We start from the raw sequence: 16,645 nt of genomic DNA, 5'->3' as shown, positions 1-16,645 counted from the left end.
CGTTCAGTGCATGTCCTCGTTCCTGTGTCTGAGGTGTACCTGCCCAAGATGTCTCTCCAGGAAATACACCTAGGATTTTACTGACAGGCTGTGGGATTTTTGCGTTGGCTATATTGCTGTGAATTGCCAGATTGCGCCCCCCGAATATTCTTCACTCATATTCCCATCAGCGGCATATAAAAATTCCCATCTCCTTATCCCCTCACCAGCACTTGTTCTATTAGGCTTTATTGGCAGTATTTGCAATCTGATGGGAAAGAAATAGTTTATGGTCTGAGTTATGCAGTCTTTATTACTTAAAACCGAGCATTTCTTCAAATACTCACTGGGCTTTTTAGATTCCTTTATACATCCCCTAGTCATCTCCTCTGCTCATTTTTTTCCCTGGGGTGTTTGTCATTTTCTTATCGATTTATTAAAACATCCATTACTGTCTTAGGTTGATTACAGTATGGTCCATGGTGGAATATAGTTGAGTTCACAGTGTGGAAAGTCCTCCTTAGTTCACTGTGGGGAGGGGGAAGATAGGGAGTCGGTTGTTCCCGGAGCCATTCGTCGTTGGTCCCTCATTCCTCCCCTGCACTGTGATGTCCCCTCTGCCCTATGTCGAGTGCCTTGGTGAGCCCAGCAACACCTAACGGTTTGCCACTGCAAACATGCCATGCCATTTTAATGACCTCATTTTTATGGTACCATGACACGTGGACAGACAACTCCCTGTCCTATCACAGAGTTTTTCTTTCGCTTGATAATTTTCCATAAACAAAACTGGAGAGGCTGGAGAGATGGCTTAGCGGTTGGGCACTTGCCTGTGAAGCCTAAGACACTGGTTCGAGGCTCAGTTCCCCAGGACCCACATTAGCTAGATGCACAAGAGGGTATATGCATCTGGAGTTTGTTTGCAGTGGCTGGAGGTCCTGGTGTGCCCATTCTCTCTCTCTCTCTCTCTCTCTCTCTCTCTCTCTCTCACTTTCAAATAAATTTTTAAAAAACAATTTTTTTAAAAAAAAAAAACTAGAAACACTGGCACATCACTTGAATTAAGTATATTGGTTTATATATAACCACTTATATGGAGATTTAATTTTCCTGTCTATGGAATGGCATTTAAGTATTTGGCATATCATTTATTCAAGTTTTATTTTTGTGTCCTTTAATGTTATTATTTCAGTGTAGATTTCTATGTCATTCACATAAGTAACCCCTTGTTATTTCATTGGCATTGCCATTCTAGATAATAATACAGCTCCTGACCAATTATCATTGGACTGTTAGAAGTTGATTGATTTCCCATATCGATCTTGCATCCAGCAACCCTGATGAACTTTTTGGTTTTTATCAATTTGTTTGTAGAAGCTCTTGCATTTTCTAGGTAAATGTTTTCTGCACATGATGACAATTTTAATTTTTCAAATTTTAAATATTATTTATTCATTTGTGTATATGATCACAAACATGAAAACAAATAAGAGTGTCTTTTTGAAGAATATCAAAGCTCATTAAAGTATGAGAGATGTGTCTGTGTGTGTAATTTGGGTTTATTTTTATTTTTTAATTTTTTTTGATTATTCGAGGTAGGGTCTCACTCTAGCCCAGGCTGACCTGAAATTCACTAGGAAGTCTCAGGGTGGCCTCAAACTCATGGTGATCTTCCTCCCTTTGCCTCCTGAGTGCTGGGATTAAGGGCAAGTGCCACCATGCCCAGCAAAGTATGATATTTTTAATTGATAATTATAATATATGAAGATACTACATTTTGATCATATTTCCCATTGGGTTCTCCTTTTATGTCACCTCTTTCCAGCCTCTCAAGTCCCTTCAGAGTGGGGTATCACTATCACCGTGAGGTCGTGGGTGCACCATCAGTTCCTGTCAAAAGAACCATGCCTCACAATGCGTCTTCCCACCCCGTGGCTCTTACATTCTTTCAGGCGCCCTCTTCTGCAGTGTTCCCTGTGCTTTACAGATTGCATAGAAGTCTCGAGACCTTTAGTGCTGAGCTCTCTGCATCCTCTGCAGTTCTGCTTTGGTGGGTTTTGAGTCTCCTCAGTGTCTGCCGCCATCTCCCTGGAAGTGAGATGCAGTGAGAGCAGTGATCATATTTAGTCCGTCTCTTCCTCTGTAATGTTTCTTGGGCCCTGGCAGGTGTGATAGAGATGACTCTGCTTTCTCTTGTCATTCTGATGTGTCTTGGCTCTCCCTAGTATTTGCTGCCTTCTGTAAAAAGCAGATTCTCTAACAGAAAGTGAGAGCAGCGTGTATCAGAGTGGAAAAGCAGACATTTAGAAGACTTTTCATTAGTGTAACTTCTCCTTTTAACCAGAGAACAGCAGAAGCTTCTATCTAGGGTCTACAACCTTAAATTAATATGTGTTTGTGATTTCTTCTTTCTAGATTCCTATGAGCTGAGCTTCAACAGGATCCCGGTATATTTTCATATTATTATATTTTTGTGATTTCTTCTCTCCAGACTCCTATGAACCAAGCTTCAACACGATCGCACTGCATTTTCACAGTTCATTTGTCAAGCAAGGAGCCAGGATCTGCCACCGTCCGGCATGCCAAGCTCCATTTGGTTGACCTGGCTGGTTCAGAGCGAGTTGCAAAGTCAGGTGTTGGTGGCCTGCTTCTGACAGAGGCCAAGTACATCAACCTGTCCCTGCACTACCTGGAGCAGGTGAGGTGGGCTGTGTGGGGGTAGTCATATCTGCATATGTTATCTGTGCTTTGTAGCGGACATGTCTAATAACATCTTTGTTATGTGTCTGTTTTTCAGTGTGACAGAATATGCGTAATGTAAAATTGATATTTGTTATTATTTGTAATATATTTATTTGAGAAAGGGAGGCAGACCGAGAGAGAGACAGACAGAGAGAGAGAGAGAGAGAGAGATAAAGAGAGAAGAGAGTATGGGCATGCCAGGACCTTCTGCACTGCGTAGAACTCCAGATGCATGCACTGCTTTGTGCACCTGGATTTTCATGAGTAGTGGGGAATCAAACTCCAGGCCTTTAGGCTTTGCAAGCAAGCACCTTTAACTGCTGAGCAATCTCTCCAGCCCCTTTATTATGTGGAAGCAAACAGTTCAGTGGCATCAAGTGTATTTACAACATTGCACAGCCATTGCTGCTGTCCATCTCTGGGAGTGTTTCATCACTCCAGATAGAAACTCTGAACCCGGTAACTAACTGCCTAGTCACGTAGATCTTCAGCCCAGGAATTTCTATGTCCTGTTTGTATGATTTCCCCCTGTGGCAGGCGCCCCATCTAAGTGGAATCATCCAAACCTGTTCCCCCGTGGCAGACCTACATCATGTAGCATTACGAGGTCAAAGTTCATCTGTGCTGTCACATGGAGCAGAACTTCATTTCTTTTTTGTTGTCTATTTGTTTTTCAAGGTAGGGTTTTACTGTAGTTCAAGCTGACCTGGAATTCACTATATAGTCTCAGGGTGGCCTTGAACTCATGGTGATCCTCCTACCTCTGCCTCCAAAGTGCTGGGATTACAAGTATGCACTCCCAGTGTCCCTTCCCTCCCTCCCTCTCTCCCTCCCTCCCTTCCTTTCTTCCTTCCTTCCTTCCTTTTTGTTTTCTTTGGTAAGCCAGTGAGTTTATGTGGGTACTTACAGGAATATGGGTGACACAAATGCAGCTGTAGCAAGCGCAGGTGGTGACTGGTGAAAGCTGCAGCTGCAGCAGAACTGCCGACTCGTTGTGTTTCCTACTCGATGTGCAGGCATTTCCACTGAAGAGTCTCCTTTGCAGCAACACTTGTCTTTCGATTTCTTTACTTCTGAACAACAGTAGTGAGCCCCAGGCATTCTTGTGCCTCTGCCTCCCCAGCGCTGGGATTACTGGTGCAGATCACCACGCTGGCTACTGGAGATTGAGCTTGGCTCCTCACGCTTGTGAGGCAAACACTTTGTCCAGTGAGCTGTGCTTCCAGGAAATTCTTGTCTCTCTCCCTCCCATCTTGCTTCGGTCACAACTGTTTGACTTTCTCGCATGGGATAGACTCAAGGGGAAGCTCCACGATGGCAGGGGAAAACAATGGCATGAGCAGAGGGTGGACATCATCTCCTGGGCAATGACAGGTGGACAACCGTGACAGGAGAGTGTGCCCTGGTGTCAACTTTCTTCTTGATATTCAGCTGCCTGTGTGTTCCTAGTCTGCTTCATCCCCTAAGACTCACTGGAGGACACTTGAGTCGTCTCTACCCTTTTTGGCTTTTTAAAAATTTATTTATTTATTTGAGACCGAGGTGTGGGGGTTTGGGAGACAGAAACAGAGAATGGGCGCACCAGGGCCTCTAGCCATTGCAAATGGACTCCAGACGCATGCGCCACCTTGTGCATCTGGCTTACGTGGGACCTGGAGAATCGAACCTGAACCGCCTTACCCTCTAAGCCATCTCTCCAGCCCCCTTTTTGGCTTTTAGACATAACAATGTGATGAGCATTTGTGTATCTACCAGCATTTTGTAGATACCGTTTCATTTAAACCACACAACTGCCTTACATGGGGTGTTGTTTTCCCCATCTAACAGACTGCAAAATTTTGTCACCCCCAAGGCCTTCCTGAGGTCACCCAGCTAGTAGGAAGGTCAAGATTTGATCTGAGATGTACCTAATCCCAAAACATAAGCCTCTTTTTTTCTCCACGATTTCTTATTGCCTGTCTTCATTGTAACATGAGTAGTGAATTTGAATGTAGTTTAAAGTAGCCTCCTATTGCCCGTTCTCTGAGGCTAGGAGATTAGCTGTGGGCTAGAACTCAGCGGTGGCCGCTGTTTTTTTCCATTGTCAGCCGACATCATTTGGTCAGTAATTTCGCCGTGCAGGGACAGCTCTCTTCGCCTTGGCTCTCCCTCACTGCCTCTGTTCCAGGTTGACCGCAGTCCAGCCCGCCATGATCTACTGGTAACTTTCAAGTCTGACACTGAGGGCAACAGAAACTCGTGTGAATTTAGCTAAGTAAATTTTCCAGAAAAAGAAAAAAAAAATGTTTTTTTCTTCATCCCTAAAGTGAATGATGTGATTAGATGATTTCTCAAGATCCTTTCTTGTTCCCAAATGGTAAGGCTGAAAAACGTGAGGGGGAACACACAACACACACACACACACACACACACACACACACACACACACACACTTTTCTTGAACTGCCTAATGAATCCTTTTGAAACTGTTGTCCCGATGCAAAATGCTTCAGAATGGTCACGTTGGCTGAAAAGCCAACCGAGAGGAGCCTTTCTGAACGAGTGGCAGCAGTTAGCTTCTGAACACAGGGCTTCCCACTGTGCCCCACCCGAGACCAGGGCCTGCTGGCATTCCCATCTTTCCAGTGTTTTCCACAAGAGCCAGCCGTCCTGAGCACCTTCTTGCACAACTACCCTACGCCGCTTGTGCTTGCAGAGACTTTTGCTTAATAGGGCAGTTATAGATCACTGATAATGAAAACAGAGTGGGCTGTGCTTTATTGCAAAGAAATGGATCCCCCTTTTCAGATGGTGGCACTGCTTTAATTCCCATTATGTCCATCTGCTCATGTAAGATTGCCTATTACAGCTGAATCAGACTTCCCACCAGTCGTGATCACTCGAGGAGAAATTGCTGTCCCCAAACCTTGTCCCTTTCTTTCCTCTACACAGCCTCTGTAAGTAAGCTGCCTCCCCCTCGTCCCCGTCCCCAACTCTCCTCTCCTCACTTCTCTTCAATTGCCTCATAACGTCACCTTGTGTGAACAGCACCGATGGCTACATTGCATTTGATTTTCCACATCATAAATTCATTTAGTCAATGAATATTGATAAGGATCTATGTGGTGGTGAGGGCTGTGCTAGGTGCTGGGTCACAGTGGTGAAAAAAAAAAATAGAAATGGTAGGCTTGGAGGGTTGGTCCTGTGGTTAAGGAGCTTGCCTGCAAAGCCTAAGGACCCAAGTTCGACTTCCAAGTTCCCACATAAAGCCAGGTGCACTAGATAGCCTATGTGCTGGAGTTCATTTGCAATGGCTAGAGGCCCTGGCACACCCATTCTCTCTCTCTTCTCTCCTCCCAATCTCTCTCTCTCTCTCTTTTTCTCCCTCTCTCTTTCCCTGTCTCTGCAATAAATAAAATATTTTAAAAAATAGAAATGCTCTCTCCCAAAGGACTTGTGGCCCAAAGCAGAGAGGTACACATTAAGTGTGAGACTCACGAGGCCACATGCCAGGAGAGACCTGCGTAAGGAAACCAAAGAGCCGAGGAGAACGTGCAGAGGGGAGCTGACAGAGCCGGGGAGGCGAGGGGCTGGCGCTTCTCTGCGGACCTCGCGTTCCCCAGACAGAGAGAAAGAGTGAGCGAGACGAGCATAGGGCCGGAGCGGGTCGGGCCCTGGGAACTGGGGGCCAGTCAGCAACTCACCCTGGTCCAGAGGGACCCTCCGCATGTCCCTGACCCTCGGCTCTTTCTGTAAAAGTATCTGTTTCCTCTCCACCCACTGCATCAGGACAGCTGCTAACTATTTTCCCTGAGATCCAAGCACCTCCACAGGCGAGAGGGAGGCTCATGGGGAGAGAAGAGATTCACAGGAGAGGAGACGAGCACAGAAATGAAGGAAAATGGCCGCGTGTCTGATTCAGCATGCTCGGTGGGTGGAGTACGTGTCCACGGAACTGGTGAAGAAGGGTAGAGGAGAAAGTGTGGAATTGCACCCAGAAAGAGACGGGGAGAGCCGGCCACGTAGCACAGAGCCGTTAAGAGTAATCAAAAGGGCTGGAGAGATGGCTTAGCGGTTAAGGCGTGTGCCTTCAAAGCCAAAGGATCCCGGTTTGATTCTCCAGGACCCACTTGAGCCAGATGCGCAAGGGGGCGCACGCATCTGGAGTTCGTTTGCAGCGGCTAGAGGCCCTGGTGTGCCCAATCTCTCTCTCATCCCCCCTTCTGTGCCTTCTTCTCTCTCTCAAATAAACAAATAAAAATAAACTAAAAAGAGAATAATAAAAAGAGTGGGGAGATGCTTAATGAACTAATATAACTCACGGGCATTTATAATCGCATTTTCTTTAGGTAGTTCTTGACTGTGGCTGAGGAGACTGGAAGGGAAACACAGTTTAGCGTAACTGGTTCATCCATCCACTCAGGAGCTAGTGACAGGATGTCTCCTGGGTGTGCGGGCTGCGTTTAGGCAGTGGGGTGAATGCTCAAAGGGAAGGAGGCACCGAGGGTCGCAGTGGTCACGCTGTAGTCAGATGTGCACACACTGCCGTGGAAAGTGTGTTGATCATCACACACTTGTGTCCTCAGTGTCGGCGTCAAAGGCAGAAACCCAAGAGGAAGGAGCAGCGCGCCGACTTGCCGCGCATCCATCAGCGTGCGCAGGGCGGCATGTTCCGAGCCGAGTTCTAATCCCGCTCCTGGCGCGGACCCTCACACCTGCGCAAGGCCGGCGCCGCCGAGCGCGTGGCTGTCATGCTCATCAGTCAGTGACCTCCTGTTTGCCAGAGTGTTGTTGGTCTTGGAGTTCTCTTTGTGTATCTGGTACCTTTTCCAAAAAGTTTCCTCCAAAACATGTTAAAGCCACAATCACAGGGTACAATCTTGGCCCCAGAAATTGAGTTCGTCTGAGGAGAAGCAAGGGCGCGTGCCTGCCTGGGCTAAGCGTAACCCTCGGCGGTGCCCCTGGGGTGACCCGCGGCCCCCGTCAGCCCAGGGCATCAAGTGAGAAACCGCCGCCGGGGGTGAGCGGCTGCGCCCCCGCTCCTCGGAAGTCACACCACGGCTGCCTTCAGCCGGCCGTGCCTCTCACGTGGGACTTCTTTGGGGATCCAATTTCCCTCTGGCTCCCGTTGGTTGTGTTGTATCCTGGAGAAGACAGATGGTCCAGTGCCAGTCAAAATCCTTCCGAGTCTTTGTCGGTTTCCAGAGGATAATTTTCTGTGCCCTGCTGAGCTCTTTAGAAGAAAAATCTCTTGAATCCATTAAATAGCAGGACTTTGATACCAGGCACAGCTTCTACTTCCTAGAAGAGATTGTTGATGTAAGGTGAGTGCTTGTTCTCTGCCACATGAAGAATATAGTAAGGGCGTGGGAGTGACGGCTTAGTGGTTAAGGCACTTGCCTATAAAGCCTAAGGACCTAGGTTCGATTCCCCAGTACTCACGTAAAGACAGACACACAAAGTTGCATCTGGAGTTCATTTGCAGTGGTTAGAGGCTCCAGTGTGCCCATTCTCTCCTGTCCTCCCTCCGTCCCTCCGTCTGTCCCTCTCTCTCTCCCCCTCTCTCTCTTTCTCTCTCTCTCTCTCTCTCTGTGTGTGTGTGTGTATGTGTGTGTGTGTGTGTGTGTGTGTGTGTGCAGAGTGTGATGGTGCTTTTATTTGCAGGAGGCAGAAGTATGGGGATCACTGTGAGTTCGAGGCCACCCTACAACTTCATAGTGAATTCCAGGTCAGCCTGGGCTAGAGTGAGACCCTACCTCAACCCCCACACACACAAAAAACATGCAATAAGAAATATTTGTCATATTTGTATAAGAAATCCAGAATACAGGTGGGGTCTGGGGAGGTGGGTAAAGTGCTTGCCAGAACCCATGTCAACGTGCCACGTGCCTGTGGCTCCAAGTTGGGGAGGTGGAGACAAGAGGATCCCCAGGGCTCACTGGACAGCCTGTCTGGCCTAATTGTTGAGCTCCAGGCCAATAAGAGACCCTGTCTCTGAAAGGTGAATGGCATTCTTGAGGAGTGACACCAGAGATTGTCCTCTGCTCATCATACACGTGTGCACGTCCCCAACATGAACGCGCAAACACCCTTAAAAAAGTGGCCAAATACCAAAAGACATTGTCCCTTTCCCGCAGCGACTGACTGCTGCTCTCACCCACAGTACCCTACAAAATGCCATCTCTGCTTGACCTCCAACACCTGCCATCTGCCAGATCTCTCTGCAGATCGTGTCTGCTCTGGGTGGCCTGGGCTCACTGTGGCACTCCCAGGCTCGTCAAGAGCTGACACCAGCTCTGACCCAGGCCTGCATCCACAGGGTGGAAACTAGTCTCCACAGGGGTGACCTTCTCCAAAGACCCCGCAACATGGAGCACTGCTTGCTGTACTAACAGCTAATGCTTTCACCATCTCTCAGCTGCTTCTCCGAGGCAGATGTGCACCCTAGTCCCACCTTTACAGGTGAGGAAACTGAGGCCACTATATTTTTAAGATTTCCTAAGATCACACAGGTGGGAAGCTGGGTCTAACCACCCATCCCCCAAGGTCCAGGATTCCTTTTCCCATCATGCATTGCTGCCATTGCTTCCATTTTAAAGACAGTAATCTAATTTATAGACCCACTTAAAATATTTTATGTATCTATTTATGAGAGAGAAATAGACACACACACACAAAGAGAGAGAAAGAGAATGGGCACACCAGCGCTTCCAGCCACTATAAACAAACTCCAGACACATGCACCACTTTGCCCATCTGGCTTTATGTGGGTACTAGGGAGTTGAACTATGACCATCAGGCTTTGCAAACAAGTGCCTTTAACCAGTGAGCCATTTCTCCAGCCCCATACCAAGCCCCACTTTGATATTTAATTCTTCTCTTCAGTAGTTTTAGACCCTTTCAGGAAAGGACATGAAGATTGTCTCTGCCATATCTACGCTAGTGGGGACCACCAAGAGCCTGTCACAAGCTCTCGGGGTTCAGTCCTCACTGGTCTAAGCGAACTGGAGTCTTTCTCCTAGTCAGCGATAGGTCCGATTGTGGTCTAGGGACCAAGAAGCTCTCGAGAGAAGCTCAGGACTTTTGTCTAATAAGTAAAGAAGGGAAATCTGTTCTCACCTAATTTATGAATAAATAAGTCACTGCACCAGTGTGTTTGGCAGCCAGCCAGAGGCTTAACATCGACCACGTGGAAGAACAGAGGTACTGGACAAAAACAAAAGTCCTTGGCCATACCACTAACTTTTGGGTCATGTGAGCTATATATATATCCTAAACTTCAGGGTTCGCAAACATAACCTCCAGAAGTCAGAAACAGGGTTCAGACATGGCCGAGCAGGGAGCAGAGCAGCCTGGAGACACACCCACCGGCACCAGAAGCTGCTCTGCAGAACACCACTATCTTTCCCACACGGCGCTCAGGACAAAGCCCTGGGTTCCTGAAGGTTCTCCACGCTGCCTGGGAAGAATCAGATGTCTTCTCCAGCACACCCTCTCCCACAGGGCTCACTTTCCTCCACATGGCCTCCGCCTCTCCAGTTCCCAGCCAGGGGTTGGCACCTAAACAGGACGTGTAGGTCAGTGACTGCTGAAAGTCACTTACATGCCTGAACTCCTAATCGCCCCACATGCTTATGAGGTAGGAAGTGCGTGGAGGTTTGAGTGGAGAACGCACCGCGTAGGGTCACGTGTGTGCTCTGGGACCTCAGTGGCACGGCACAGTTTGGGAACCTTGCTGGAGGAAGTGTGCGGCTGGGGCATGCCTGGAGGTGACATGGCCCGGGCCCGTGTCTGTCCTCTCTGCTCCCTGTGCCCAGGTGTGAGGCTGGCTTCCCACTCCTGCCTTGCTCTCCCCCCACGACAGACTCGGCCCCCTAGAAGGGCGCGATGAAATGAATTTGTCCAGAGTCTAGTCCCAGCGGTGAGACGGGGATTGGTGCATGCTGGGCTTAGCCCTGTTTTCTATGTGAGGAGGCCAAGGCAGGGACGGCTGCCCGACATGATTTGACCAGACGCGTGCTCTCCCCTCCATGAGGATGCGTCAGACCCCGGGACCTGAAGCCCACCTCATGCACCTTCCCATGGATCCTCCTCCCCTCCTTTGGAAGTGGAGCACACAGCTCAGTTCTGGAAGGATTAGCGTAGTCAGGCATGATTGTTCCATTGTCACACAGATTTTCCAATGGCTGAAAACCGAATAGTGGTGTATCCAAGTCTATACAAGTTATTTCATCATCCAGAACCGACGGGCTCATGACACTATGTTTATCTTTGATTCTGTCAGTCTCACTTTTTCACATATATGGAGTGCTTCACGAATTTGTGTGACGCCCTTGCGCAGGGGGCATGGTACTCTTCTCTGTATTGTTCCCAGCTTTTTTTTTTTTTTTTAATTTGTGTTTGTTTAAGTTCCTGGTCTTATCTTCTTTTTGTTTTATTGTGTATATTTTTACTTATTTATTTGAGAGTGACAGACAGAGAAAGAGGCAGATAGATAGAGAATGGGCATGCCAGGGCCTCCAGCCACTGCAAATGAACTCAAGATGCATGTGCCACTTTGTGCATCTGGCTTATGTGGGTCCTGGGGAATCAAACCTCGAACCCAGATCCTTAGGCTTCACAGGCAAGTGCTTAACCACTAAGCCATCTCTGTAGCCCATTGTTTGTTTTTATTTGAGGTAGGGTCTCACTCTAGTCCAGGCTGTCCTGGAATTCACTATGGAGTCTCAGGCTGGCCTCAAACTCACGCCAATCCTCCTACCTCTGCCTCCCAAGTAGTGGGATTAAAGGCGTGCGCCACCACGCGTGGCTCTTTATTATTTATGTATGTATGTATGTATGTGGGAGCAGTGTGCATGTGTGTACTCACGTGCACACGTGTATGGGTGTGCCAGAGCCTCTTGCAGCTACAAAGGAACTCTAGATGCATGGGCTGCCTGGTGTATGTGGCTTTGCGTGGGTCCTGGGGCAGTTGAACCCAGACCGGCAGGCTTTGTAAGCAAGCACTTTAATCACTGAGTTGTCTCCCCAGCCCTCGCCATCATTTTGACACCAGGATTCTTGCCAAGGCCACCTGCTCAGTGCCCGAGTGCTGGGTGTCAACTGCGTCTGGTTGTTGTGTCCTTTTCTCTCTGGTATTGCTGCTCCGGGTTTGTTGGGTGTGCCTTACCTGCTGTGGTAACGCCGTCACCCTTCCGCCTCACCACAGGTCATCATTGCCCTTTCGGAAAAAAACCGCGTGCACATCCCGTACAGGAACTCCATGATGACCAGCGTGCTTAGGGACAGCCTGGGAGGGAACTGCATGACGACCATGATCGCCACGCTGTCGCTGGAGAAGAGGAACATTGGCGTACGTGCCTCCTCCCCCTGGGGCTCTCAGTCTGGGTTTCTGGGTGGTGACATGGAGCTGAGGGTCCTGGACGAGTTCGCACATCTCCCCCACCACATATGACCACAGATTCACAGCTGTGGCTTACTTCCCAGTGTTATAACGACCCACGTGGAAAGGGACCACAGAGAACAGAGGATGACTTGAAGAGGCGCCGAAGGATTTGCTGATGGTCCCTTTTCACAGCAAGGAGACAAACAAGACCTCAACTTCCCTCACTCAGGTTTTCACCTGACTGCTGAGGTCTGGAGATCTTGGAGGATTCCCGAGATCTGTTCCTAACACTGCCAGGGGCTCTGCAGATTGGCTTTCCCAAGTGGCCGTAGAGCCAGCTGATGTCTCAGAAGCTCCAGTTCAACATTCAGAATCTAGACACTGTTCCCCAAAAGGGAAACAGAAACCAGCTGGATGGGCTGGAGAGATGGCTCAACAGTTAAAGCACTTGCGTGCAAAGACTAATGTCCTGGGTTCGATTCCCCAATACCACATACAGCATGATGCACAGGGTAGTGCATGCATCTGGAGGTCGTTTGCAGCTGCCGGAGGCCCTCACTCACTCGTTCTCTCTCTCTCTCTCTCTCTCTCTCTCTCTCTCTCTCTCTGTCTCTGCTTGCAAATATATAAATAAAATATTTTTAAAAAAAGGAAACAGTGGGGTAGAGATGGCTTAGTGGTTAAGTGCTTGCCTGTGAAGCCTAAGGACCCCAGTTCGAGGCTCAATTCCCCAGGACCCACGTTAGCAAGATGCACAAGGGGGCGCAGGCATCTGGAGTTCGTTTGCAGTGGCTGGAAGCCCTGGCGCTCCCGTTCTCTCCCTCTCCCCCCCCCTTCACTCTTTCTCTCTCTGTCGCTCTCAAATAAATAAACAACAAAAATAAAAATAAAAAAAAAAAGAAACCAGTGGGACACTTCCCCAAACAAGGCCAAGTCACTGATGGGGATGGCTGTGGAAGACTTCTCCTTTTGGTCCATTATGAATATTTTGTCTGTGGTCTTGCATGTTTGTGGGTTATGGTACCTGCTATGATTATGACTTACATAGAAAGTTACATAGAAAGTTCTGGCTTAACAGACTCACACTTGAAAACACATGCCAGCTCCCATCTACGACCTCAGGATCTCCCAGATTTGAGTCATTGCTCATTTTATTAAGCCAAACGCATTTCATTTTTTTTTATTCAAAAAATCATGTCCCTAGAACAAAACTCCCTGATCTGGAAGCTTAAATCTTCACTGTGGTTATTGTTTTTTTAGACACCTCACTGTCAGATATGCATCTCTTTCTGTGGATAAAAATTGAGTTTCATCTAGAGAGAAGTATCTCTATATGTGATGATGTTCTGAGAAGGTGTTTGCTCTTTTAGGAGTCTATCTCAACCTGCAGATTTGCGCAGCGAGTGGCCCTCATTAAAAATGAAGCTGTTCTTAACGAAGAAATTGATCCCAGATTGGTAAGTCACTTTTTTCCCCCTGGCAGAGGCATCAAAGATGAGCCAGAATGGGGTGAAGACACACACTCGCTCTGTGTACCTCTGTTTCTGTGAATAGTAAAATTGGGGCAAAAGCATGTGAAATAACTTGCACCATGTGATTAAGTAGTAGAGTCAGGACTTAAACTCAAGTCTGTCCCAAGAATCTGCTCTGCCCTCAAGTCCCTGTCTGCCTTGTGACACGGTGCAGTCTGTCCTGACTACTTACCTGGCCATTGTACTAAGGGCTGGGATGAGGCTCCAGGCAGAGTGCTCATTTAGCACATGCAAAGCCCTGAGCTCAGCCCTCACCACCAGATACAATTACATCTAGATTTAGCTCTTGGGCATCACGAAGTACCAGTTTAACTTGTCTAGACACAGTAACATGCCATCTTTTATAAGACCTCATAAAGAAAGAGAGCTTTGAGCTGGAGAGATGGCTACATTGTTAAAGGCACTTGCTGACAAAGCCCGAAAGCCTGATGGCCTGAGTTCGATTCCCGAACACCCACATAAAACCAGATGCACAAAGTGGCGCATGCGTCTGGAGTTCATTTGCAATGGACAAGAGTTCCTGGTGCCCCCGTACTCTCTTCCGGTCAGCCTCTTTCTCTCTCAAATAAATAAAAAATAAATGAAAATAATTTTCCAAAAGGAAGAACTTTCAGTGATTGGTAGATAGAAACATATTTTGTGTAATAACTATCCTGTTACTTTTTCTAGAGATTTTTTTTAAAAGGTCATTAGGGTTTGATCCATGGAAAAACGATCAGTTTTCTGGTTTGATAGAAATGAGTCCTGCTTTATCAAAGCACCTCTTCCACAAACAGATTTTGGACTATATGGTTTAACTGTTTGTTTTGAATATATACTTTTTTTCTTTCTTTGTTAGTTTCTTTTAAATACTTTTATTTGTGTGTGTGTGTTGTAAACTTGAGGACAAGCTTGGGTGCCATCCTCAGAAATATTGTCCACTTCCTTTGAGACAAGCCTCCTCTTGACCTAGAGCTCACTCATTGTCTCCACTATCAAGCCAGTGAGCCTGGAGGACTTGCCTGGTCTGCCCCCCACCCCGGGGCTGGGGGTTACAGGTACCTACCGCACACGTGTGCTGAGGAATCAAACTCGGGTCCTCACACTCGCAAAGCAAGCAGTTTACTGACTGAACCATCTTCCCGGTCCCTTTTGGCTAGTTTTCTTTAAAAGAAATGCAGTGTCAAATTGACTTATGGCAGCATTTGGAAATGTTGAAATGAAAGATCTCAGTCTTGTCAAATTCTGTAAGTAAGATTGGGTCATTCCCGAGTCATTCAACTTTTCTTATTTCTCTAGAAAATAAGCTGGCTTGGGCCTTGTAGTGTGCAGAGAGAGGTTAGAACAACATTGCTTCGTTTACAAACTGCTCAACATCAGACCACTGCTAAAGCAATGTTTCCTTAAGAATTCCTTCCCCTCTGCATTATCTGCCATTTCCCCTGCGCTGTCATTCTGTTGGAGGACAGAGACCAGGCAGGAAAGAGTGGCAGGGCTCCTTGCGCATGCTCGTCCAGGGAGCGCCCGCCTCCCCAGTGGAACTCTCTTCTGAAGGAACAGTGGACAAGGCAAGACCTGTTCCCAGCCCCGGTCATGGTCAGACATGGGCACCACGCGGAGCTCAGGCCGGAAAGAGGCGACAATTCACAAGTGGATCACAGTCACATTCCTGCGATCCCAGCATCCCAGAGCATCGCTGTGCAGGATGAGAAATCTGAGCACTTCTTGGGCAAGCTTTTTTTTTTTTTCCATAAATTTTTTCAGAGAGACTTTTCTTTGAAGCGACCTGAGAGCTGTGAAGAAAGGCATGAATCCTCATGCGTTTGATGTAGATCTGTGCGGGACGGAAAGAAAAGAGAGGCTGAGAGTGGAAAGCTAATAGCTGATAATTAAACTAATTGCCGAGGTCTTCCCAGTGCAGAATAACCTGGTAACTGACAAGTGTTGTTTCCTGGTCTCTTTAATAATCACATCTAAAAGTCTCACACTGATGCTTATTATTTTAAGTATGACACTGTCTGAAGCTCAAGTGACAATCAAAAGTTTATCCTAAGATCCACCCAACACACAAGTTGAGTGGGATTTCCTGTGCCATCCATACAACTTTTTAAAAAAATATTTTATTTTTATTTATTAGAGAAAGAGGGGGAGAGAGAGAGAAAGAAAGAGGGAGGGAGAGAATGGGCACATCAGGGCCTCCAGCCACTGCAAATGAACTCCAGTTGTGTGTGCTCCCTTGTGCATGTGGCTAACGTGGGTCCCGGGGAATCGAACCTGGGTCCTTTGTCTTTGCAGACAAATGCCTTAACTGCTAAGCCATCCCTCCAGCCCCACCCACACAACTTTTCGCTTGTGTATGTGTATTGTGTACGTACGTGCATGTGTCCATGTCTTCTGTCCAGTCTTATTTGAGCAGGGTCTTTTTATTTTATTTTATTTTATTTTATTTTTTTCATTTTTTGAGGTAGGGTCTCGCTGTAGCTCAAGCTGACCTGGAATTCACTAGTCTCAGGGTGGCCTCGAACTCACAGCGATCCTCCTACTTCTGGCCAATGCTACCAAGCCCTGCCATGAGCTGGGGTCTCTTATTGATCCCAGAGTTTGCTGTTTTCTCACAAGCTCCAGTGAGCCTCAGGTCTCTGTTCCCCTCCAGGACTGGGGTTACAGACACCCATGACTATCCCCAGCTGTTTACGTGGGTTCTGGGGGTTGATTAAGCAGTCTGTCAGGCCTCCCCAGGCCCTCATGCTTAGCCATGGAGCCATCTCTCCAGCCTGTTCTTCTCAAACATTCATGACTAGTGTGAGGCCATCCGTGAGTGATCAGGACCACCAAGGACAAGCCTGGCTACTTCAGAGCCACAGGTGGCGGTGAGCCAAGCCACGTCTGTGCTGACTGAGTGCGGGCCAGCATCTTCTAAGTCCAGAGTCTGTGGAGTGATCTGAGGGGAGGTATGGCCGTTGTCATCTCAAGCCACAAGAACTGAAAGTTCTATTCGATAAAACAAATAATTTGATACAGCGTTTGTCTAAGCCATGGAAGGAGAAAA

The 16,645-nt window shown here is 47.6% G+C and overlaps 1 protein-coding gene and 1 pseudogene across 3 annotated transcripts in view; one reads left to right on the top strand and one right to left on the bottom strand.

Annotated features, from left to right (window-relative positions):
- Kif6 (kinesin family member 6) overlaps nt 1–16,645 on the top strand; it is a 391,803-nt gene that overhangs the window by 132,061 nt on the left and 243,097 nt on the right. For all 3 annotated transcript variants that reach the window (XM_045157624.1, XM_045157625.1, XR_006638595.1), the window contains 3 exons: nt 2,471–2,677; nt 11,909–12,052; nt 13,456–13,542. In XM_045157624.1, the coding sequence (XP_045013559.1) occupies nt 2,471–2,677; nt 11,909–12,052; nt 13,456–13,542 (438 nt within the window). The remainder of the gene's footprint in view (nt 1–2,470; nt 2,678–11,908; nt 12,053–13,455; nt 13,543–16,645) is intronic.
- LOC123463158 lies at nt 10,997–11,093 on the bottom strand (annotated as a pseudogene).

The sequence above is a fragment of the Jaculus jaculus genome, chromosome 8 (assembly GCF_020740685.1).
Source record: "Jaculus jaculus isolate mJacJac1 chromosome 8, mJacJac1.mat.Y.cur, whole genome shotgun sequence".
Classification (NCBI taxonomy): Eukaryota; Metazoa; Chordata; class Mammalia; order Rodentia; family Dipodidae; genus Jaculus; species Jaculus jaculus.
The sequence above is the reverse complement of the archived record's forward strand: the minus strand, read 5'-3'. Positions and strand labels throughout refer to the sequence as shown.